Below are 27,500 nucleotides of genomic sequence, written 5' to 3'. Positions count from 1 at the left end.
CCTTATTTTGTCTTAATGCCTTAATTAATTATTTTTTAATGCATCATGTATCGTAAATAAATAAATGTTATTATATAAATAAGTGTCTTAACTTATGCACAGCACTGTATATTCTCAATAGTAATAGTTTGTACAGTGGCCTACAGTGTACAGTTGTACAGTGACTAATAACTAATAATGTACTGTAATAAAGTAATGTAATAAAGTACTGCAATAATCATGCTTTGTAAATGCTTGTGTTGATGGTTATGTCATAATTTGTAACTCAATCTGTCCATTTCTTTCACAAAATCCACCAGAAGTCACCATTTAAGGAGTCCTTTTTCACATTTTTCTCTTTTTTTCCCTACGATCAACAGCACCGCTGCTGGAAAAAATTCTAGGGGAAACACTGGTATGTGTGTGTGCGTCACTCAATCTCTGTGTGTGGGCCCTGCCAGAAGCGATCCCACAGTCCTTTGACAGAGCCTCAGACAGTTATAAGTTTAAGTTATAAGTTGTGTGTTTGATGCAATCATATCTAACATATACTGTGAAGCTTCATGGTTAAACACTACCCTTAAATTATGTATACGAATTTGTTCGAAAATCATTAAATTTAAATTCTACTTCCTTTAATTCAAATTCAAATTGTAATTCTAGATCCTGTTTTTGACCTCAATTCAAATTCAATTTAAATTCAAGTGTGGGTGATATGATGTGTGTGTCTTGTAGCGTAATATGCATGTGTGTATACATGTATACATGTGTTGTAATGAAATATGTTTATATGTGCATGCATGTGTGTGCATTTGCTTGTGTGTGTGTGTGTGTATGTGGTGTGTATGTGTATGTATGTGGTGTGTGTGTGCGTGTGTGTGTATATGTGTGTATGTAGTGTGAGTGTGTGTGTGTGTGTATGTGGTGTGTGTGTGTGTGTGTGTGTATATATATGTAGTGTGTATGTGGTGTGTGTGTGTGTGTGTATATATATGTAGTGTGTATGTGGTGTGTGTGTGTGTGTGTATATATGTGTGTATATATGTGTGTGTATATATATATATATATATATATATATATATATATATATATATATATATATATATATATATATATATATATATATATATATATATGTGTGTGTGTGTGTACTGTATGTATATGTGCATATGTGTGTATGTAGTGTGTGTGTGGTGTGTGTGTATATATGTGTGTATGTGTGTATGTAGTGTGTGTGTGTGTATATATATGTGTGTACTGTATGTAGTGTGTCTGTGTGTAGTCCTTACCGTACTCCTTTCTCTGGCTGGGTGTGTGGTGTGTGTGTGTGTATGTAGTGTGTGTGTGTGTGGTCCTTACCGTACTCCTGTCTCTGGCTGGGTTCGCTCCCCCCGGATCCACACCACGCCTTCACCACACTCTGCACCCCCACAGAGTAGCCGCACCTGCTGCTGTACTGCACCATGTACCTGCTGGAGCCCACCTTCACCCGCTGCAGCGGACACACAACACACAACCAATGGGCCATGTGCTTCACCAGTGTGTGTGTGTGTGTGTGTGTGTGTGTGTGTGTGTGAGAGAGAGAGTGTGAGAGTGTTTGTGTGTGTGTGTTTGTATGTACAGTATGTATGTGAGAGTGAGAGAGTGTGTGTGTGCGTGTTTGTATGTACAGTATGTATGTGAGAGTGTGAGAGTGTGTGTATGTACAGTATGTATGTGAGAGTGTGCGTGTTTGTATGTACAGTATGTATGTGAGAGTGTGTGTGTGTTTGTGTGTGTGTGTTTGTATGTACAGTATGTATGTGAGAGTGTGAGAGTGTGTGTGTGCGCGTTTGTATGTACAGTATGTATGTGAGAGTGTGTGTGTGTGTGTGTATGTACAGTATGTATGTGAGAGTGTGTGTGTGTGTGTGTGTGTGTGTGTGTGTGTGTGTATGTACAGTATGTATGTGAGAGTGTGTGTGTGTGGGTTGTGTGATGATTGACAGATGCCACGCCCCCACAAGCCAGACACACACTAATTCTATAGAGCTTGCTGTAACAGGCTAAAACATAAAAATGTTTGCATGCATATGTAGGCTACTTTAAAGATTGTCAGATTAAAGATTGGCAAACTTCCAGTGAACATCTGGTGACAATCCGAATGTACATATGACATTGCTGCACATTTACCACAACTCTTTGCCAGAAACCTAAGTTGCATGTGAAAATATGACTGCCGCAAATGTGCGGCAACTGTTTGCCAGAAACCTGAAATTTCTGTAAGGGATTGCCTACGTTGTTATGTTAAAAGGGTTCACTCCAAATTATTGTCTAGGTATAATTAGGTTAATATAGGCTGTTGCCTCCCATAACTTCATAGTTCTGCTAAAAGTGTTTGTAAAATATAATTATCTGAAATGCAATGACTTTCAATTTGTCATTTAATATTTAATCTGTGTAGCACACAGGCTACTGCCGTGTGATGTGTGAAATGATCAGGAAAGAGACCTTTGCTGATATAGTTTACAGAGCAGAGGTCACTTTTATTTAATTAGCAATTCTTTGTTGTTACTATGCAGTGTCTTAGGGCGCTTTCATTCGTTTCTGTTCGCATGGCAGCACGTTCGTTTGTGTTCACATGGCAGCATTTATATTGGAACAAACGATATAACAAACCCACGTGAGATCAAACGTTGGTCTACAAACAAACCCACGCGCGATTCAATTGTTCCCTGATTGGTCACATTCGTGTGTGTGTGTGTGTGTGTGTGCACGTGTGTCCAAAGTCTAGGCCTCTCCCGTTTTCGTGCGTAACACCGGTAAAGTTAGCCTAAGACATTCGCTTGAAATTCAAAACATAGGCTAGCTAGATATTCTGTTAAAAGTGGAATAAACGTGTAGCCTAATGTGTAGGCCTACAAAAATGTAAGCACCAGCGAGTTGTTCCGCTACAACGGCCTGATTGCTTTCTCACTGCAAACGAACCACACTAGAATTCGATTGGAAACAAACCAAGACTACTTCCTTCAAGCGGTCTCGGTCCGTTTGTTTTGTTCCGAAACAGAGTGCTGTTGCTGCTTTCACATATACCCAATCGAACCGATATTTGAGGGAAACGCTCCACGTTCCGATTCAACTAGCCAGGTGTGAAAGCGCCCTTATTGTGTTTAAAACATTTCACCTCTATAGAATGTGGTGATTATTGTTCAGACTATAATTGTACCACCAAAATCTCTAATCGTGCCATCCCTAGTGTGTGTGTGTGTGTGTGTGTGTGTGTGTGTGTGTGTGTATGTGTGGCTCAGACAAACACACTCACCCCCTTTTGCTTTCCACACTCTGTGTAGTCGAGCTCGTAGTCGAAGCAGGTATCCTTGATGGCTGGGAAGTCCGGCTTGGTAAAGCTGAGCTCCAGCTGATTGGCTCCCTCCAGTCTGAAGGACACCTCAGGAGGGGGGGGCTTGACTGGAGAAAAGGAGAGAAGAAAGGGGGATGAGGAGGGAGAGAGGGATAGAGAGACAGAGGGAGAGAGATAAAGAGACATGGAAGACAGAGTTACGGAAATATTTTTTTCTGCCCATACAGCAGTCTTTCAGCACCCTCTTTAAGGTTATGGTGTCTGTGTGTGTGTGTGTGTGTGTGTGTGTGTGTGGTACGTGTAATGTGTGTGTGTGTGTGTGGTATGTGTAATGTGTGTGTGTTACATGTAATGTGTGTGCGTGTGCGTGTGTTACGTGTGTGTGTGTGTGTGTTTGTGTGCGCGTTCTATAAAAAGTATCAAAAGTGCGGTACGTGTAATGTGTGTGTGTGTGTATGTGTGTGCGTGTGTTCTATAAAAAGTATCTCCATACAGCAGTCCTTCAGCACCCTCTTGAAGGTGCTGTTGATGATGTCGTTGCCCCGGGTTCCGTTGACCAGGATATACACGTACATCGTGGAGTTCAGTTTGTTGCTGTTCACGTGGCAGCCAATCAGCTGCAAGCCTCTGAATATGCCCTGTGGACACCGCTCCACCTCCCCCTGCGGCCGATCAGTAGACCTGACAACAGGGGGGAGGGCAGATTATTTAACCATTGTTATATGTCCATTTCAACAACCCTTATCATTACAACGTTTAAACATGCTGCAGTCCTAACACCAAACGTTTAAACATGCTGCAGTCCTAACACCAAACGTTTAAACATGTGAGGCAGTCCTAACACCAAACGTTTAAACATGTGAGGCTGATATGTCCATTTCAACAACCCTTATCATTACAACGTTTAAACATGCTGCAGTCCTAAAACCAAACGTTTAAACATGCTGCAGTCCTAACACCAAACGTTTAAACATGCTGCAGTCCCATCACCAAACGTTTAAACATGCTGCAGTCCTAACACCAAACGTTTAAACATGTGAGGCAGTCCTAACACAAAACGTTTAAACATGTGAGGCAGTCCTAACACCAAACGTTTAAGCATGCTGCAATCCTAACACCAAACCTTTAAACATGTTGCGTTTAAACATGTTGCAGTCCTAACACCAAACGTTTAAACATGTAGCAGTCCTAACACCAAACGTTTAAACATGCTGCAGTCCTAACACCAATTGTTTAAACATGTTGCAGTCCTAACACCAAACGTTTTGCAGTCCTAACACCAAACGTTTAAACATGCTGCAGTCCTATCACCAAACGTTTAAACATGCTGCAGTCCTATCACCAAACGTTTAAACATGCTGCAGTCCTATCACCAAACGTTTAAACATGCTGCAGTCCTAACACCAAACATTTAAACATGCTGCAGTTCAACGAAAGGAAGATTCCGTGGCACACTCAGAACTTTATACGCAATAGTGATGTTATTTTCACATTATGCCATAAGCCATCACAAACGTCACAATACCTTATTTTATTAGTATCAATATACTTTTAAGAATGACAGTCGGTGCTTCCCGTAGCCTGTGTGTCTTTTCTCCTCACACACACACACACACACACACACACACACACACACACACACACACAGCTTTTAACCTGCAGCGGTCATATGATAAGTAGCGAGACATGGCCGCTAGTTTAAGTGATATTGTGGCCGCACGTCAACAAATAATAGTAAGCTAATGTTTAGTTGATTTGCACCTCTCTAATTTAGTAAATTCAGGCCTACTGTTGGGTGTCATGACATTTCTAAAATAAGCTACACAACCGATTGGCAAACCTTTACATCTTGAGAGTTCCTTCCAGGTACCTATCCCGTCTGCTCGCACGTCATGTCTATCACCAAAATCAGAGAAATTAACATCGCAAGACATTTATCTCTTCTATGATCCCAGAAAGATTTTCTTTGACGTTTTTTGAACATTTATTTTAGCTAATGACAAATTGCATCCATATATCCTTGCACTATGTGCGCCTATTTTCCTCTAGCCTAAAACCGTGAGAATGAACCGACAGGCACTCAATAACACACACACACACACATTACATGTAAAACCGTGAGAATGAAGGGACAGGCACTCAATTAGACCTACACACCACCACTGTAATGACATTAAAGACAAGTGTAATAGTTAAAAAATCAACATGAAGTATTCAAATTACTGAATATTTTAGCTATAAGTAATTATGCAGGTCATAAAATACTATAAACTATTAACAAAATATATAAAGTTTGAATTTAATATATGAAATTAAAATATGACAAGCAATCATGTTCCATGTGTGTGTGGAGGGTCAAGCAGAGACTAGGATCGCCACTGATGTGAATGATCACAGAGTATTCAATATTACTGATGGCGTCAAGGTGGCGGGGGCCCCAGATAGATAGATAGATGGATAGATACACATTTAAATCTAATCAGTACTGTCTTTCCTGGTCCATGCTCTGACAACAGCTCAGACACAGAATGTATATGGAGAGTAGGGATGTAAAGATAACCGCTATAATGGTAAACCGTGATAAAAATGTTGACGATAACAATTACCGTTTTCTTTTCAAATATCATGATTATCACGGATGATTACCACGGTGTTGAAACCGTATGTTTAATCCTTCCCAGCTTCATCCGAGCCTGCTTTTGACATACAGTAGGCCTGATGCAATGAAACAAAACTGGTACCCTACTGATTCTGTTGTCTAATTGATGGTTTTAACTGCGATTCGGATTAGGTTACACCTGATTTTAAAAGGCGGAACATTTTCACCGCAAAACGTGCACTGTATCATTTAGCCACTCTGCGTCTTTTTATGTTCGCGTCCACACATGAAATCCATTCCACTCACGTTATCAGGAGAATACAGTAGTCTAAAGTTTTATTTCAAACACTTACTTTGGTCTCACTCATTGGATCCAAATAACAGAAATAGCCAATTAAACAAGACCAAGGAAAAAGTGAACGGGACACTGTTTGACACTGTTTCAGCTTGTGTAGGCCTATCAGTGCTTTCTGAACATATTGAACTCACTTTTAAAAATACTGTGATAATACCAAAAACCGTGATAATTTTGATCACTATAACCGTGAGGTTATATTTTCATACCGTTATATCCCTAATGGTGAGCGATAAAAAGGGGACCTTGAAATTGTGGCGTTAAATGTGGTGTGATGAAAAATGTGGGTGCATGTAAATAAAATAAGTTATGCGCACCAGTGCAACCAATGCAATAATGTGGTCTAGAGCACTGCCAGCTGTCTGTTTACATTATATTCAAGTAAACATGGTACAGTACAAACACAAGACCATGTCTGGCATCTAGACTTCCACTGACAAGCACACAGACAGACAGACAGACAGACAAACAGACGGAGGAGGGTGCAGAAGTACCAGTAGTAGCTCTGGAGGTTTGTGACGTTGTCCAAGGGGTGCCAGGTCCAGTTGACTGTCTGATGGGTGTAGTACACAAGCCTGAAGTCCTTCACCTCTGCATGCAGGCAAGAAAACACACCATCAGAAAAGAGACACGAGTATGTGTTCTGTGTGTGTGTGTGTATGTGTGTGTGTGTGTGTGTAGGGAGTAGATATGTGTGTGTGTGTGTGTGTGTATGTGTATGTGTGTGTTTGTGCATTAGGGATGCCACAGTACATTGCCACGCTGTACAGAACGCCGCCTGCATTTCGATACGCAGACGCAGACGTGAACTTCCGTAATACGTCTGTCATCCATCATCATGCTTATTGCAAAATCCAAATCCAAATCCCCAAATTAGAAAAAGTTGAGACATTGTGTAAAATGCAAATAAAAACACAATGTGATAATCTGCTAGACTCGTAAACTCATATTTGGCTGTAAAAAGGACGCAGGCAAAATATCAAATGTTGAAATTGACTATTTCATGGAAAATAAATGTTAATTTTGAGAAAAGAAAACAAAAGGAACATTTTTCATTTTTACCATCTAGTGTAAATTGCATTCAGAGGTGATCCAGATATAGCACGTCTTATCTGCCTGAGCTGCTTTAACACGGTCCTGTGGCTCCATAAACCAACATGTGCCATTATTCCTGGAAATCATGGACTTCTCTGGGGTAAGGAGGGGCGGCCTATCCAACTTTCCAACTTTTTTTAGTGCTCAGTTCAAAACCAAACATCTATGACAGTGTGGAGGTGCTTTAGTGCCTACAGTATGGCCATCTTGCTCATCTGGCAAGGGACAATCAATTCTGAATGATGCATTGAGGTTTTGAGCAACATATACCGCCATCCAGGCAATGTCTTTTTCGAGGAACAATATCTAAACAGTATTTCTCTATAGAGGAAGAGTAATCCAGACCTGTCAAATTAGGTGCGTCATGGAATGAAAAACATGATCAAGAATACCCCATACTGTTGAGCAACTGCAATCCTCTATTCGTTCTCAAAACTCTAGCAACAGAGCTCCTCAGCGTTTCCTAAACGTTTACAGGATGTTGTTAAGAGGTGGAGCAGCACAGTGGTAAACATTTCCCCGTCCCAACCTTTTTTTAAACATGTTGCTGGCATCAAATTCAAAATGAACTTCAACATTTTCCTTTTCAACATTTTATATGTTTTCTATGTCCCTTTTGCAACTAAATATGGGTTTACGAGAATCACTATCTGTTTTTATTTGCATTTTTCACAATGTTCCAACCTTTTCTGATTTGGTGTTGAACATGCACCGAGCCCCTCTGAGCCTATCAGCACTCGGCATGCAAACAGGAGGTCGAGAAGAGAGTTAATAAAACTAAACACAGCTGACTGACTGACTGTTCCAACATGAGCTTAGTGCCTAGAAGACAGAGAAGCCCACTGAAGCAATACCAGCTGTCAGAAGCCGTGAGGGAACATTTTGTTTTTCAGTAGGCTACAATGGTGAGGGTGAGGCGGCGAATGAAGTATAGTCTGCAAGCATTACTTCTGCAGTCCAGCTTACTATCAAAACTACACCAAAAACAGGCCAATATCTCAGTGATGAAGCAAGTGTGTCCACGTACGTGTATTTGTGTGGTTGTGTTACCTGCTGAACTCTGGACCTGCAGTGAGACAGGCTTGCTTTTGGAACGATGACCGGGGCAGTCGACCGGATCAGTGGTGATGGTGAAGGTGACGTCCTCCTCCTGGGACATACACGGGAGCGTGTAGTTGGTATTTCTGGTTCGTCGAGACAGCTGAGGAAAACTGCATGTCAGCATTCAGGGTTTTACAAGACCGGGGTAACAGAACACAACACTGGGGTAACAGAATACAAGAATGGGGTAACAGAACACAAGGCTGGGGTAACAGAACAGAACACAAGACTGGGGTAACAGAACACAACAGAACACAAGGCTTGGGTAACAGAACACAAGAGTGAGCCAACATAACATAGACTGGGGTAACAGAACACAAGATCCTCCCCGTTTCATAGAACAATGTGCCAGTAAAATATGGGGATAACGATACCGAGGTGTCCTGTTAGGCCGAATTAATGAGGGCGAGGGGCAAAAACTTTTTGCCTCCTCGCCCGAGTCCATTAATTCCGTGATAACTGACACACCTCGGCCGTTATCCCCGCTTATCACCCGTTGCCACTGTAAAGCAAAGGAAACAGGCGGTTCTGTTTAAAAAAGCTCACTAGTTCAGCTTGTTGTACAACTTTAGCATGGACAGTTAGCTTGTTTACAGTTGATTCCATTGTTGGGAAGCCTGCAACCAAAGATTCTAGAGCGCTGCAACCGTCGTCCTACTATGGTTGTTATAGTTACCAAACCCATAGAAAGCGCTTACGTACATTTGCATTCAGTTGGTCTACCACACCTATTCCTGCTGTTTTACAGAAATAGCCATGATTCCCCATTCCAAAAAGGACAGCTTTACTTCATTGTTAGTCTATATCAAAAGCGGTTGTTCACTTTGTGTGAATGACGCTATTTTCCGCGTCTTCCGTGCACACATCCTGAATTACTTACACCTTGACATAGTCGCTCCTACTCATCCTGGATTGGCATTAGTGGAACGAGTTGAGGTAGGATGACCAGACAACGCTATGTCAAACCTCGCTTTATCACTTATCTTGGATGTCTTAATTCTGCCTTTTTGAAATACCCCTCTGGACTATGTATGTATATCAGTTGAGTTTAAACTGTAGCTCACCTGGACTATGTATGTATATCAGTTGAGTTTAAACTGTAGCTCACCTGGACTATGTATGTATATCAGTTGAGTTTAAACTGTAGCACACCTGGACTATGTATGTGGCATACACACACTCAGTTGAGTTTAAACTGTAGCACACCTACAGTAGACTATGTATGTGGCATACACACACTCAGTTGAGTTTAAACTGTAGCTCACCTACAGTAGACTATGTATGTGGCATACACTCAGTTGAGTTTAAACTGTAGCACACCTGGACTATGTATGTATATCAGTTGAGTTTAAACTGTAGCTCACCTGGACTATGTATGTATATCAGTTGAGTTTAAACTGTAGCACACCTGGACTATGTATGTATATCAGTTGAGTTTAAACTGTAGCTCACCTACAGTAGACTATGTATGTGGCATACACACACTCAGTTGAGTTTAAACTGTAGCACACCTGGACTATGTATGTGGCATACACACACTCAGTTGAGTTTAAACTGTAGCACACCTGGACTATGTATGTGGCATACACACACTCAGTTGAGTTTAAACTGTAGCACACCTGGACTATGTATGTGGCATACACACACTCAGTTGAGTTTAAACTGTAGCTCACCTACAGTAGACTATGTATGTGGCATACACACACTCAGTTGAGTTTAAACTGTAGCACACCTGGACTATGTATGTGGCATACACACACTCAGTTGAGTTTAAACTGTAGCACACCTGGACTATGTATGTGGCATACACACACTCAGTTGAGTTTAAACTGTAGCTCACCTACAGTAGACTATGTATGTGGCATACACACACTCAGTTGAGTTTAAACTGTAGCACACCTACACTAGACTATGTATGTGGCATACACACACTCAGTTGAGTTTAAACTGTAGCACACCTGGACTATGTATGTGGCATACACACACTCAGTTGAGTTTAAACTGTAGCACACACACACACACTCAGTTGAGTTTAAACTGTAGCACACACACACACACTCAGTTGAGTGTAGTTTTGTTGTTGTCTGTGGCTGGTGTGTTGGTGCTGCTCTGGATTTGCGCTAGTTGAGGATAAGTAGCCTACAAAACAAACTCCGTGGAGTTCCCGTTTCAGTAGATAAATCTCATTTGCATAGTGTTTTGTAAACTCACATTTTGTCATTTTTTCTGAGATATGTTACCCTTACCTGTCCCTGCTCCAGACTGTAACGTTAGTCGGATCATTAGAATCTCAACCAATCTCTGTCAGTCTGTTACTCACTCTCTCTCTCTCACACACACACACGCCTTTATTTTTTTCCACACATACACATCGCTTACTCACTCAGTCAGTCCCTCCCTCCCATACAGACAAACACCCACGCACAAACACACACATAGTCAAAGTCACAGTGTCCATCAAGCATGCAGCAAGTGGACAGAAATGGGGTTTTTCCACTCTGTGTGTGTGTGTGTGTGTGTGTGAAATGGGGTTTCTCCACTCTCTCTGTGCTGGTTTACTAGTGACAACATTACAACAGAGTCACTGCACAGACATGTGCACACACACACAGAGTCACTGCACAGACATGTACACACACACACACACACACACACACACACAGTGTCACTGCACAGACATGTACACACACACATACACACAGAGTCACTGCACAGACATGTACACACACACAGAGTTACTGCACAGACATGTACACACACATACACACAGAGTCAGTGCACACACATGTACACACACACACAGAGTCAGTGCACACACATGTACACACACACACAGAGTCAGTGCACACACATGTACACACACACACAGAGTCAGTGCACACACATGTACACACACATACACACAGAGTCACTGCACAGACATGTACACACACACACACAGAGTCACTGCACAGACAGGTACACACACAGAGTCACTGCACAGACATGTACACACACACAGACTCACTGCACAGACATGTACACACACACACAGAATCACTGCACAGACATGTACACACACACAGACTCACTGCACAGACATGTACATGTACAGACACACACACACACACACAGAGTCACTGCACAGACAGGTACACACACACACAGAGTCACTGCACAGACATGTACACACACAGACACAGAGAGTCACTGCACAGACAGGTACACACACACACAGAGTCACTGCACAGACATGTACAGACACACACACACACACACACACAGAGTCACTGCACAGACAGGTACACACACACACACACACACAGACTCACTGCACAGACATGTACAGACACACACACACACACACACACACACACACACACGTGACTGTAATGTAGACTATATTCTGTACAGACACACACACAGACACACACACACACACGTGACTGTAGTGTAGACTACATACTGTACACACACACACACACACGTGACTGTAGTGTAGACTACATACTGTACACACACACACACACACACACGTGACTGTAGTGTAGACTACATACTGTACACACACACACACACACGTGACTGTAGTGTAGACTACATACTGTACACACACACACACACACACGTGACTGTAGTGTAGACTACATACTGTACACACACACACACACACGTGACTGTCGTGTAGACTACATACTGTACACACACACACACTTGTGACTGTAGTGTAGACTACATACTGCACACACACACACACACGTGACTGTAGTGTAGACTACATACTGTACACACACACACACACACGTGACTGTAGTGTAGACTACATACTGTACACACACACACACACGTGACTGTAGTGTAGACTACATACTGTAACACACACACACACACACACACGTGACTGTAGTGTAGACTACATACTGTACACACACACACACACACACACACACACACGTGACTGTAGTGTAGACTACATACTGTACACCGAAAGTGCAAATACACAAATTGCCGCTGATACTTTCAAGGTTTTCAAGAGACTTCCGTCTCATTCCTGACATGCACTTGACCAACTGTAGAGTCTGAACCTCTGTCAGTAGATCACCTGTCCAGAATCTGAGCCTGTGTCAGTAGATCACCTGTCCAACTAGGACCTGTGTTATAGCTCAATCAAAGAAGAATACAAGGCTTCTCCCAGCCTCCTCTAGAATCACCTGGCCATCTCTCTCTCTCTCTCTCTCTCTCACACTGTCACTGTGTGTGCGTTTGTGTGTGCATGCGTGCGAGTGTGTGTGAATGTGTGCATACCTGTGTGTGTGTCTGTGCTTGTGTGTGTGTTTATGTGTGCATTTGTGTATGTGTGTGTGTGTGTGTGTGTGTGTGTGCCTGCATGTGTGTGCATGTATCTTTATGTGTGTGTTTGCGTGTGTTCATGAGTGCGAGTGTGTGGGCATGCGTAGTGTAGTTACTAAATATACACATATATTAATTTATTGCATGGTCCCCCATAAACGGAATTCCACGAAACTTGGCATGTATTCAGAGGGTGTCAGAATGATCCTACACTTCAAATTCCATGCAGGTTTGAACCGGTCAGTGGATCATACTGACCGGTCATACATCAAATGAGTGGATATAGGATGGGTTGACATGGCCCCTGGAGGCCAACATACAGTACAAAAAAAATAGTCACCCTAGGCCCTACGGTTCTCAAGATATTCACAGAAAACTGTGTCCGGCCATCTACAGACCAGTTGGTGTACAGTCACTAAATCTACACACACTTCACTGCGGGTGGTCATAATAACACACAGACTACGTAATTAGACTGATTTGGTGAAGAAATATCACTATTCTCTTTGCTATGATGTTCATATAAAAAAATAATTACTTCACTAGCAATTAACTTTAAGATTCTCCTAATTTGTATATTGGATCTGCAATATCACATTAAAAAGCCTACTTTTGTCTAGAAGCAAGCAGGTTTAGTGAGTGCAAATAGAGTTTGGGGGCAGCCGTGGTTCGAACCCCGACCAGTAGAAACGGCTGAAGTGCCCTTGAGCAAGGCACCTAACCCCTCACTGCTCCCAGAGTGCCGCTGTTGTTGCAGGCAGCTCACTGCGCCGGGATTAGTGTGTGCTTCACCTCACTGTGTGCGGAGTGTGTTTCACTAATTCACGGATTGGGATAAATGCAGAGACCAAATTTCCTTCACGGGATCAAAAGAGTATATATACTTATACTTTATACTTATACTATAGTTTATAGCTGATCTAGAAGCAAGCAGGTTTAGTGAGTGCAAATAGAGTCTGCGTGTGTGTGCCTGCATGTGTGTGTGTTTATGCGTGTGTGTGAAAGCAAGCAGGTTTAGTGAGTGCAAATAGAGTCTGCGTGTGTGTGCCTGCATGTGTGTGTGTGTGTTTATGCGTGTGTGTGAAAGCAAGCAGGTTTAGTGAGTGCAAATAGAGTGTGTGTGTGTGTGCCTGCATTTGTGTGTGTGTGTGTGTGTGTTTATGCATGTGTGTGAAGGTTTAGGGCTCTATCGTGCATCCCAGCGCAATTGACTTTGTATACTCGCGCTTTTGTCTTTCCTATTTTGCAGTCAGCGCATATACATACAGATGCGTGCCTGTAGATTAGGGAGTCGACTCGCCAGCAGGGGTTCAGCCCGAAAAGATGGGAAGTGTTCAGCGGTATAAGCGTTCACTGTTGATATTTTGCAGTTTCAGAAAACAATTCCATGCACAGACCAGGAACTCCCTGGTCTAAAGTCTGTTAAGCAAATGCAGATGCTATTTTAAGGGCGCATGCATGACCACAGGCCTGCATGAATGAATGCGTTGCACACCGATCTACAGACACCCCGTGCACAGGCCGAAACATTCAAAGCCTTGATAATATTTGTCCATTTCGGTTTTGTTGGTTGCATTGGTGACCTAAAAATTTGTAGCCCTATATAATACAACATCCACATGCAATATCTTTACAACAACAGCCTAATTATGACCTATCCATTTTGGACAACTGTATACAGCCCTATAAAGGCTAAAGTTACCTTTTAGTTTTGTTCCAATTTACCGTTGTGTATGGCTTTAAAACATCAGCGTGCTCTTTAACATCAGACTAAGCATTATTCCAGCTCTTTGCTAAGGTTTTTAAAGCACCATCATTTTGCCTACCTTGTTGTAGCCCATCTGAAATAACTCTTACCTAAGCATTATAACCATTATTAAGGTTTTTTAAGCACCATAATTGTGCCCACCTTGTTTGTAGCCCATCTGAAATAACTCTTACCTAAGCATTTATAGCCATTATTAAGGTTTTAAGCACCATAATTGTGCCCACCTTGTAGTAGCCCATCTGAAATAACTCTTACCTAAGCATTATAACCATTATTAAGGTTTTAAGCACCATAATTGTGCCCACCTTGTTGTAGTCCATCTGAAATAACTCCAATCTTTGTTATGTTCCCTCCATCCTTTCGTTATTTACAAAAAAAAAAAAAAAAAAAATTATCTGCATTAACGCAGGTTTTTGATCCGCGTGTCTAGTTCTAGTTCTGTGTATAGGTCATGGTTAAAAACGTATCAGAATCTCAGAAATAATCACGTAATGCAGCCAGTTTAAGATTTTTTTAAGAAGTCAGATTTTTAAAGGCAATCAAATATCTGCTGACTCTCTTTCTGGCCTGCGGTTAAAGGCCAAGCGCCTCCTGAGGAAGCCTGAGAAGGCCCTTTCCTTAATCCAGCGAATCGACTTGTTAACTGATAATGTGATGAACTCATTCACGCTCAACCCTTGATTCCCGTAGCACCACTAAAAAAAAAGAGTAAGGAAACAAGTAAAGCGTGCTCCATGGTACACCACACAGACAAAACCCTCAAACAAACGGCCAGCAAAACTTGAACAAAAATGGCGTACTACTAAATTGGAAGTCTTCCGTAAGCATGGAAGATAGCCTTATCACCTACAAAAAAAGCTCAGCGAGGCTAAGTCAACCTACTATTCCTTGCTGATCGAAGAAAACAAAATAATACAAAATTCCTCTTTACCACAATTTCTGCTGTGAAGAGCCACACTGAAGTAACCAAATCTATCCCTATATGCCTAAACAGTAGCGACTTCATGAATTTTTTTCAATGACAAAATTGAAACAATTAGAGATAAGATTAATAACCAATCAGTCTCACCAGATATCGTACTCCATTGCTGAGCGGTGGCGAAAACATAATTGAATCACAGATAGAGACGAACAACTTTGAATTCATTTACACCCGATCGACATATTAGACCTCACTTCCACAATTTCCTCATCAAAATCTACAACTAGTCTACTAGATCCTATCCCTACTCATCTTCTGAAATCTGCTCTCCCTTTCTTGGACAATGCTTTGCTCCAGATCATAAATAACTCACTGCTGTCAAGGCATGTACCACAGTTGTTTAAGTTATCTGTTATTAAGCCATCCCTCAAAAAACCTACCCTTGACCATAACGGCCTGGCCAACTATAGGCCTATATCTAATCTCCCCTTTCTGTCGAAAATACTACAAAAAATAGTGTCCAAACAAATTAGTGCCTTTTTACATATGAATAAAATCGAAGAATTATATCGATTTTATTCATATGTAAAAATATGTGGTTTCAGAGCTCACCACAGTACTGAATCAGCCTTAGTTAAAGTTTTTAATGACCTCCTCATTGCTGCCGATAATGGACATATATCAATTTTAGTCCTCCTGGACCTCAGTGCTGCCTTCAACACCATAGACCATGACATTCTACTTCACAGGCTTGAACATTTGATAGGCATTAAAGACTCAGCACTTTCGCTTGGTTTTAGATCATACCTTTCTAACACTTGAACAATTTGTACAAGTCCACAATAAACCGTCTATCCAGACTATAGTAAAATATGGGGTGCCTCAAGGCTCAGTACTAGGGCCCCTGTTATTTTTCTCTATATGCTTCCCCTAGGCTCTGAAATTAGGAAACATGGCATTAAATTTCATTCTTATGCAGACGATACACAACTATACCTCTCCGTAAAACCTCACGCACTGCAAAAACTGCTTATCTAACAAAATCTAACCAAGTGTTATTAATCTTATATCAAGATAAAAAAACTAGTTGGTATTGTTTTTTAGTATAAAGACACTTACCTAGCACTTTCTCATGAAATCATTTGACTTAAAATAAGTCAAACGTTTCTTAAATTAAGACATCTCATCCTGAAAACAAGCAAATTTGTCTGCCAGTGCGCTAAGCAAATTTGTCCTAAAAAAAAGCACATTTGTCTGCCAGTGCGTTGAGCAAATTTGTCTTGATAAGACTCCTTAAAATAAGTCAAAGTCTTCTTAAATTAAGTCAAAATGATCTTTAGAAGCTAGGTAAGTCTTTTCATACTAAAAGCAATACCAAATAGATTTTTTGATCTTAATATAAGATTATCAACACTTGGTTAGATTTCATTTTTTGCAGTGCGAATTAACTCCGTTAGCCAAACTTGACACATGTATAAGAGATATAAAGACATGGATGACAAATAATTTCCTGCTTTTGAACTCCGATAAAACAGAAGTCATGGTTGTAGGTCCTAAAAAGATGAGGGACATCCTATCCTCATCACAGGCTACATTTACTGATCACTGATCGACTATCCTTACTGTATCTACAAGTGTTAAAAATTTAGGAGTTACAATTGACCAAGACCTATCACTAAGTAATCACATAAAACAGATTACCAAAACTTCATTCTATCACTTAGGAACATTTCAAAGATAAGGAAGTCCTTATCCTTACCAGGCAGCTGAAAAAATTAATCCATGCTTTTGTAACCTCAAGGATTGATTATTGCAACGCTTTGTATGCTGGCTGCAATAACACCTGTCTAAAGAGCTCCACTATATAGACCAGTGCTCCATCTCTCCACTATATAGACCAGTGCTCCATCTCTCTCTCTCCACTATATAGACCAGTGCTCCATCTCTCCACTATATAGACCAGTGCTCCATCTCTCTCTCTCCACTATATATGTGGACCAGAGCTGAAGAGGGAGATCAAGGTGTGGAATGAAGATGCTGTTTCTGAACTACAGGCAAGTTAGAAAACAGACTAGACTATACAAAGCACACCATCCATTACAAGGCTATGTCCATACTAGAAGTTTTCTACTAGTTTTTGAAGACCCATGCTAACAGCCGTGATAGCTATGGCTTAAATACTGTGTTTTTGAAGACCCATGCTAACAGCCTTATAGCTCTTCTCCATCACTTAATTATGACCTTGGCGCTTAGCGGATCATATAGGTTTAATCAGATTTTTTTTTTTTTTTTTTTTTTTTTCTTTTTAGCATGTCCAAATTTCCGTCAATGATTCGGGACACTGAAAGACCGGGGTAGACAAAACTTGGTGGGCATGTAACCCCATATGGATAGCATGGAACCATCGTTTTTCGTTTTGATCTGTAGCCCCCAGCTGGACTGCACCCCGAAAGGAGGGTAGGGCAGACACAGTTTTCTGTGAATATCTCGAGAACCGTAAGGTTTAGGAGGACCATTATTTTTTTGTATGTTGATCTCAAGGGGCCATGTCAACGCGTTCCATAACCACTCATTTCATGTATAAGCCACCTAGTTAAACACAAAAAGTAAAAATGAGGTGGTGTAATTGAAGGTATCTGTGACCTAACATAGTCAAAACTGCACGAAATTGGAAGTGTAGGATCGTTATGACACCCTCTGTATGCACGCCAAGTTTTGTGGAATTCCGTTCATGGGGGCCACACAATAAATTAATTTATGTTACTATACACCAACTGGCCTGTAGGTGGCCGGAGACAGTTTTCTGTGAATATCTCGAGAACCGTAGGGCCTAGGGAGGTCCACCTTTTTTTTTGTATGTTGGTCTTAAGGGGCATGTCAACCCATCCCATTACCACTTATTTCATGTATAAGCGCCACCTAGTTAAAAATTAAAAGCATAAAATTAGGTGTTTTTCATCTCAATATCTCTGGCTGACAAGGTCAAAACTGCACAAAATTAAAAGTGTAGGATCATTATGACACCCTCTGAATGCATGCCAAGTTTTGTGTACTTTCGTTCATGGGGGGCCTTACAATAAAATAATTTATGTGTACATTTAGTGGCGACACCAACAAAGGATTCCGGACACTGAAAGACCGGGGTACACAAAACTTGGTGAGCATGTACCCCCATATGGATAGCATGGAACCGTCATTTTTTCGTTTTCATCTGCAGCCCCCGCTGGACTGGACCCCGAAAGGAGGGTAGGGCAGACACAGTTCTCTGTGAATCTTTTATGGTATGTTGGTCTCAAGGGCCCACATAAACCTGGCTCATAATCACTCATTTGTGATTTGCCCCGGTAAAAAATGAAAATCAGTAGGATTAAAAAGAAAGCCAAAATAAATATTCATCATCATCATCATGGCTGCATTTTCAGTATTGGCGAGAAGTAGTCGTTTGTCCACTAGATGGCGATCGTTGCAGTGAGGCGTAATTTTGTTGGAAGTTAAAAGGGGTTGGAAAAACAATGGGCCTTCATACAAGGACTGTAATTTACATAGCCGAACATCTAATAAGGATAGGGCGATGTTCACATGAAGTGTAATTCCCATTTCTTCTTGAAGCCGAAATAAATCTGAGGATGTTTATCGGACATGCTTGGTTTTACTGCAGATGCGTTAATCTTGTAATATCAATAAGGACCTAGGTAATGTTACCGTTAAGCGTTGGTTGAGTGATGGAGGCATTTGATTTATTGCATTTGTAGAAAACTATAAATGCGGTTATACCAAACAAATGTATAGCAGCACTGTTTGTATCTTTCGACTGTCATTTATTGCCGTGCTACAAAATCATTCTGTGCAATGGAAGATTTACCAACGTTACACGGTCTGATGCAGTTTTGCCTATACATGCGTGAGACTGAGGCGCCTGTTTATTTTGTTTTAAGTCGCGTGCAGGGTGTGAGAGGGAATCGATGTGCTTTGATTACAGCTTGGTAGTTGTAGTCTGTGAAATTAAAAAGCACGTGTTAGTGAAGTATCCAAACAATGACACCTTCATTTCATTATGGCTGTTTTAGCAAAACACCTTAAGCTACTGTGTAGTAGGTCCCATTTAGAAGTGGCTACTTCATTTGCTTTCCTTGACTCCGTGGAGCTGCGTGAATGTTATTACAACTTTTAAGCCCGCGATATGACAGTTTAAGTCCGGCTTGATACTGTAAAGGCGAAGCCATTGGTTTCCAAAGGAGATTTTATTTGTGTGTTAGCCAGCATAGCCTATTGACAATTTATGTTGTCAATAGGCCTACCTTATAATCCTACCTGTAGCTTAGGGAAGCTAACAACTTTCTATTAGGATCTAGTTTGTTAGTTACCGTTTTGTCATAACTCCCTGATGCATTTTTGCATTTAGAATAGCCAGAGCGTGTATATCTCAATCGGAAAAATTAAACAATATCGGTGCCTATGGACTAGGCTGGGTGAACCCAGCCTGATCTGCCCCGCTATTTATTTTTCGATTTCTTAAAAGATTGAGCTTGGTCTGATGAAAGCCAGACTAGCCATGGACCTCAGTTAAACAATGCAAGGGAACATGAATCAGCCTATATTTGCACTAACAATAGCGGACAAAAGCTCTTCAACTTTGGCCCGTTAAAATGTGTATGAACAGTCTAGCGGCGCATTTCATCAAGGCCCATTTGGACATGTCAGTTATTTGCACCACTGGTTAGATGTAAAACAGCACTTCGTTTCAGACTAGGCTACTGTTACTTAATTTGTGCATTAACAATAACGTTTCAGACTACTGTTACTTAATTTGTGCATTGACAATAAAATATTACATGAACTAAAGATGACTAAAATCTTATGTAGAAGAAGAAACATTCACAAAAATCCATCCATCCAAAAATGACCTTTGTTTTGATAGCTGTTGAAAACGGCATGGAACTGACAGAGATGTTTTTGTTTATAAATACATAAAAAATAAATAAATAAATAACATTATGCTGATACCTTTTGCTTTTCCCAAATACAATGTAGCCTACAGGTGTAAGTGACCTTTCATCAATCCAGTTGCAATGGATGAACTGTGATGAACTGCCCTACTTGTGATTGTTTAGAGATTTTAAAGGTTTTATAACAATTCTACATCTTCTTTGGCTATTCTACAATCTATTCACCTTTTCAGCACCAGTAGGGTACTTTCTGTGCAGCCGCACACACACTCAGGCATGCCAAACAAGCATACACAAAAGTTTCAAGAGTGGGGGATGGAGTAAAATATGGAGACAAATTGAAGTGTGATTTATTTTCGCGGAACGGATGTACAGGACTGAGCGGCGGTCATATTTTGTACCGCTATGCGGTACATCTAGTTAATCTCTGTATCAGGCTGTCCATTTCCCCCTCCAGCTGGAAAACAGCCCAAATCACACCGATTTTTAAAGCTGACAACCCTTGTCTGGTCTCTAATAGACCTAGCTATACTGCCAACAATGTCCAAGCTGCTTGAAAAAACTTTGCACAATCAATTAAGCCGCTATATATATATATATATATATATATATATATATATATATATATATATATATATATATACACACATATATATATTTTGGGGACCTGTCCATCATGACACCGGTCAGAGATAAGACAGCAACCGGCTGGACTGTTTGGAGCTAATGCCAACAAAGCGTGTTACAAACGGATGCCTAAATCGTTCATCTATAAAGTTTCACTGCTATCTATGTACAGGCAGTAGAAGGAGCCTATCCAAGGAAATACTACGACCAGCACAATAGGCCAATAGGCAGCAAAGATCAGAATTCAGAAGACTTTAGCAGGATCGCTGCCATCCACACAGTGTGCGCGCCATTCCGGTGACTCACGTTGTTTGCTCGCTCCAGCTTCCTGGAATATAGGCCTAGAAAACTGACAGGATATGGCACGAAACGACCAGCAGCACACGGTCCAAGAACGTCTGCAGACTACCTATAACCCGTCGTGCCGTGCTGGGGCATGTCAATAGCCAGCATGCGCGCTAGTCTTCTCGCCAAACAGTTCACAAGTCTACAGGCTAAACGCTACAGTTTATTGTAATCAGACTTGACTTGAAGGTCAGTAAACTCACCTGCTGATCAGTGCGCTGCCCAGGCCGCTTTTCTTCGATCGTATAATTAACCACGCACTTTTCCGAAATATTTGGCTTGGTCCAGTTGATCGTGGGGCAAAACGGCGATTCCCACAGTATATTTGCATCCACAGGTGCAGGTAGCTCACCTGCAAAACACCACCAGTGTTTAGTGTAGCCTACATGTGGTCAATTAAGAACGGACAGTTACGCTTACTAGGCTAATCAGGATATCGATGCCATAGCATTACTGCAGTCTACAACTAAACACAACACAAAATACTACGAGCTTCCATCGGGAGGTTACTCTGTTAGATATCTTAGACAGCCAAGGCTGCTGAAAATGTTGGTTTAGGAGTGACGTCAGTGGCTTTCGGGGAAGTGGTGACTTGAAGTTTGTTCGGGTTTCGTTTTGCTTTTCCATAAACGTCATTCCCAAAACAACACAGTTTGCTCAAGTCGTCTAAACCTATACATAGTTTAAGTAGTCTAAGCCTTAATTAGTTACAACAGTTAAATTGTGAGCTCGTGTCTCACCTGCTTCCTCTCCAGCTGTCATGCAAACGCAACAGAACGACAGGACGACGGAAATATTCCAGTACAGGAAAGACATGGTAGCGCGATCCAAACAGGGAAATTCCCAAACCCAGGAAGGGAGCGTCGATAAGCTCCTCAAAGTAGGCTACAGAAATGAGAATGCTAGATCTGAATCCAAGGAAGGGATGTGAACAGTCATAATATTTCACGAACCGCAAACACAGCTCCGTTCGAAAGGTGTAGCCTCAGATGACAGCTATCCCGAACTGAAAGCCTTGTCCGTGTTGAGCAACTGGCAGAGCGCAAAAGGCGGAGTTCCCAGTCCCAGCTCCCTTTCGTGTCAGAATAAAACCATGAGCTGTAGGCTACCAAAGCTTGCTTTGCATCTGCGGTCAATCCGTTTCTAAATGAACAAGACTAAGATTAAAAGTATTTAACAAACAAACAAGCAAGCAAACAAACATGTAAAACTTTAATAGCTTACACGTGGCTTGGTTAAGGATGAAACAGGACACACACGTTTTTTTCTTTTTAATGGTGGTCTTTTATTCCCCTGACTCATCACACAGGGTTTAGAAAAAGTTAAATGATAAAAAAATGGAAGTATCTGCATGTATAATTAATTAGACTTAAAGCAACACTATGCGTTTTCTACTCTAAAATAACAGAAAACTAATTTTGCAACGATGAGTTACAATGATGTTGGAGTCTGCGTTGTCGATGCCAGAATGCCTGGTAAGGTAGGCTATTGCACTATTGTGGGTAGGAGCACAACCTTTTTGTCGGTTTTAAAGGAATTGGGTACCCAAATGTTACCCAGTAGGCTATGGTGAAGACCAAAGACATGGGGAATACCTACATTATGGTCTTTTTATAATGCTCTTCTTCAACAGTTCTATTCTATCTATTCCATTTTCAGTCCTGTAACCTGGCACCTGATTGTTTAACCTCCTGAAGTTACTTTTGTATTTTTATTCATATTTCAGACATGTTGTAAGGGGACAGTAAACAAATCTAATGTAATGCATTTAAGCTGTCCGCAGGCTGACAAAGGCCACAAACAGAACCATTGGGTTTGGTCCTCACATAGTCCTTCCGGAAGGGTCAGAACAGTAGGATCTGGAAGGGTCAGAACAATAGGACCCAGAAGGGTCAGAACATGGAGACTCATGTGACCAAGAGGAACACAGGATCCAAAGTTAGCTACAATGTGATACAAAAAAGAAAACAAGTTTACATTTCATGCTGTCCTTCCAAGAGGGTAACACAATGGCTACTGTTAATCACTATTAAGGCCTTTAAGAGCTTATAGCTTTTGAAACAACTAACCATCTAAAAACTAGCCTGACAAGTTGTGAGTTCAATTTTTGGCTTCCACCGTAGTGCCCTTGAGCAAGACACTTAAGTTAACGTAGCTCTGGGGGTAGTGGCCCTTGGGCTATAACTGACATGTATGTTAAGTCACGTTGGATAAAAGGGACTGCTACATGAACACATGGAAATATATAAAATCTGATGAACAGGACATCAATGGTGAGCAGGACAGGAATTCTTACGTGACATGAGTTGGGGGCAGATATGGCCTACTGATTAGCGCTTCGGACTTGTAACTGGAGGGTTGCCGGTTCGAACCCCAACCAGTAGGCACGGCTGAAGTGCCCTTGAGCAAAACACTAACCCCTCACTGCTCCCCCTGAGCGCTGTTGATGCAGGCAGCTCACACTGCTTTGAGATTAGTGTGTGCTTCACCTCACTGTGTTCACTGTGTGCTGAGTGTTTCACTAACTCACAGATTGGGATAAATGCAGAGACCAAATTTCCCTCACGGGATCAAAAGAGTATATATATATATATATACAATTATAGATGAACAGGACATCAGTAGTGAGCAGGACAAGAATTCTTACGTGAGATTAGAAATGTACACGTTGCAACCTCAGTGTGCAAAATCTAAAGCCAATCTCAGCAACTAAAAAAGGTATCAAACTGAAATGTTTGAGGGGCCACTTGGACAAAAAATAACATTCATGTAAATCATATATCATGTTGTTGTGTGAGAGATTATGTGTTTGTGTGTGTGAGAAATTATGTATGTTTGTGTGTGTGTGTGTGAGAGAGATTATGTACGGTATGTTTGTGTGTGTGTGTGTGTATGTGAGAGATTATGTATGTTTGTGTGTGTGTGAGAGAGAGATTATGTACGGCATGTTTGTATGTTTGTGTGTGTGTGTGTGTGTGTGTGTGTGTGAGAGAGATTATGTACGGCACGTTTGTGTGTGTGCAGTCATTATTAGCATTTCACACCAAACCAAACCTCATTTGAAATGCATTTATTAAAAACAAAAGAGCAAACAAACGTCATTTCCAGAATATCTTTTAACATTCCAACACGAGGCGCTCAGCGAGAGGAGTGTGACACAGACGCCATGTCTCAGAGGAGCGCATCTCGTCTCGTCTCAGAGGAGCGCATCTCGTCTCGTCTCAGAGGAGCGCATCTCTGTGACACGTTATCATTTTACACTCTGTATCTGCAGACTCTTTACACACTCTTATAACATTACATCATAAATCAGCACCCCCCCCCCCCAATATCAGGCAAAGGGATCCAATACTGATGGGATTAAACACAAAGCTAAACACATGTGTTTGCAGCTCCATTACATGATCGATCAATGCTGGACAGACAGAGAGATAGAAGAAGAGAATAATAGATAGATAGATAGAGAGATGGATGAATAGATAGATAGATAGATAGAGAGATGGATGAATAGATAGATAGATAGAGAGATGGATGAATAGATAGATAGATAGAGAGATAGATAGATATGATTAGATAAGAGCAAGAGAAAGAGAAGGATACAGGAGAGAGGCACACTGGTGTTCTTCCCCCCACACTATACATACACACACACACACACACACACACTCATACCACCTCACACACACTCATACCACCTCACACACACTTCCATTCTGAACTTCGATGAGTGGTCATGAATATTACGACACACTCTGATTCACACACACACACACACGTGCGTGCGCATACACACAGGACAGGAAGGATTGCTGCACATTCATGTGAGGGCCGGCAGCTTAGAAAAGGGATTGTGTGGGGACTGGACATCTGAGCTAAGAACACTCATTTCCCCTGCAGCGTGTGTGTGTGTGTGTGTGTGTGTGTGTGTGTGGGTGTGTGTGTAAGCGCGCAAATAGCATAGCTTTCAAATCCAATCATAAAAGGCCTTATGTATCCTCTTTATTGGATAAGGAATTGGGAATGGGTGAGGTGACACACACACACGTGTTGGCAGAGTAAGGTCTGCAGCGAAGGCTGAAGAAGAGAGGTGCGTGTGTGTGTGTGTGTGTGTGTGAGAGAGTGTGTGTGTGAGAGAGTATGTGTGTGTGTGAGAGTGTGTGTGTGAGTGTGTGTGTGTGTGTGTGTGTGAGAGTGTGTGTGTGTGTGTGTGAGAGAGTTTCTTTTCCTTGTTACTCAACAGCATATGTTCACGTTCTTCCTGTTACACCACACATCCTGCGCAAGACCCTGTCCGTCAACACACACACACACACACACACACACACACACCATACACACACACACACACACACACACAGTCCTGTGGTCACCTCAACTACCAGCAACCAGATCAGATCAGATAAGAGCACACACACACACACACACAGAAAGAGGACTTCCTGCGATCCCTTCTACTACCCAGCAGTGGCACAGACTCTCTCTCTCTCTCTCTCTCACACACACACACACACACCCACCCCCCACACACCCACACACCCCACACACACACACACACACACACACACACACACACACACACGTGTTCCTACAGTCCCATGAAGATGCCTTTGAAGACCTCTGAGGTGTCACAGTAATATGTATCCAAGATTAACAAGCAAAATGGTGAGTGAGTGTGTAAGTATGTGTGTCTGTGTGTGTCAGTGTGTGTCTGTGTGTGTGTGTGTGTGTAAGAGTGATTTGTCAGATGGCGTGGGTGCAGGAGGTCTTGAATACAACCACAGAACACACACACACAGAGTCTGCCAGCTGGACCAGGAACAAAAAGCAGCTGTTTGTGACACTGATAAGAGTGTGCGTGTGTGTGTGTGTGTGTGTGTGTGTTTGCATGTGCATATGTGTGTGTGTGTGTTTGTCCGTGTGTGTGCATATGTGTGTGTGCGTGTGTGTTTGCGTGTGTGTGTGTGTGTGTGTGTGTGTGTGCATATGTGTGTGTGTGTGTGTCTGTGTGTGTGGTGTGTGTTTGTGTGCGTGTGTGTGTGTGTGGGATGTGTGTTTGTGTGCATGCATATAAGTGAGTTGGTAAGTGTTTCTGAGTGTGCGTGTGTGTGTGTGTGTGTGCATATGTGTGTGTGTGTGTGTGTGTGTGTGTGAAACATAATTCTCTGCCCATTCTGAAGGAGCAGTAGTAAACACGCATAAGGCCACAGTCAGCAGCCAAGGTGTGTGTGTGTGCGTGTGTGTGTGTGTGTGCATATGTGTGTGTGCGTGTGTGTTTGCGCGTGCATGTGTGTGCATATGTGTGTGTGTGTGCATATGTGTGTGTGTGTGTGTGTGTTTGTGTGTGTGTGTGCGTTTGTGTGTGCATATGTGTGTGTGCGTGTGTGTTTGCGCGTGCATATGTGTGTGTGTGTGTGTGTGTGTGTGCATATGTGTGTGTGTGAATATGTGTGTGTGTGTGTGTTTGTGTGTGCATGCTTGTGAGTGAGTGTGTGTGTGAGAGGGTATATGCAGCACGTTTATTGTGTGTGCAGTCATTATTAGCATTTCACACCAAACCAAACCTCATTTGAAATGCATTTATTAAAACAAAAAGAGCAAACAAAAGCGTCATTTCAAGAATATCTTTAACATTCCAACCATGGCTCAGCCGAGTGTGACTGAGCGCCATGTCAAGAGGAGGCGCTATCGTCTGGAGTCTCAGAGGAAGCATCTCGTCTCGTCTCAAGGAAGCGCATCTCTGTGACACGTTATCATTTTACACACTCTGTATCACCAGGAGCTCTTTTTACACACTCTTATAACATTACATCCTTAAATCAGCACTAATATCAGGCAAAAGGGATCAATACTGATGGGATTAAAGCACAAAGCTAAACACATGTGTTTGCAGCTCCATTACATGATGGAATCAATACTGGACAAGACAAGAGATAGAAGAAAGAAAGATAATAGATAGATAGATAAGAGATGGATGAATAGATAGATAGATAGATAGAAGATGGATATGAATAGATAAGATAGATAGAAGATGGATGAATAGATAGATAGATAGAGATAGATAGATATGATTAGATAAGAGCAAAGAGAAGAAGGA

At 41.7% G+C, this 27,500-nt stretch overlaps 1 protein-coding gene across 1 annotated transcript in view; it reads right to left on the bottom strand.

The window, feature by feature from the left end:
- il13ra1 (interleukin 13 receptor, alpha 1) overlaps window positions 1-22,457 on the bottom strand; it is a 28,606-nt gene extending 6,149 nt beyond the window's left edge. The window contains exons 1-7 of the mRNA XM_048236907.1: window positions 22,147-22,457; window positions 21,610-21,758; window positions 8,419-8,569; window positions 6,768-6,864; window positions 3,813-4,000; window positions 3,281-3,426; window positions 1,339-1,471 (exon numbers count right to left, since the gene is read on the bottom strand). Coding sequence (XP_048092864.1) covers window positions 1,339-1,471; window positions 3,281-3,426; window positions 3,813-4,000; window positions 6,768-6,864; window positions 8,419-8,569; window positions 21,610-21,758; window positions 22,147-22,222 — 940 coding nt within the window. The 5' untranslated portion in view covers window positions 22,223-22,457. The remainder of the gene's footprint in view (window positions 1-1,338; window positions 1,472-3,280; window positions 3,427-3,812; window positions 4,001-6,767; window positions 6,865-8,418; window positions 8,570-21,609; window positions 21,759-22,146) is intronic.
- Window positions 22,458-27,500: the final 5,043 nt, after the last annotated feature.

This window comes from Alosa alosa, chromosome 24 (assembly GCF_017589495.1).
Source record: "Alosa alosa isolate M-15738 ecotype Scorff River chromosome 24, AALO_Geno_1.1, whole genome shotgun sequence".
Classification (NCBI taxonomy): Eukaryota; Metazoa; Chordata; class Actinopteri; order Clupeiformes; family Clupeidae; genus Alosa; species Alosa alosa.
Note: the sequence above shows the minus strand (reverse complement) of the source record. Positions and strands in the feature narration are given on the sequence as shown.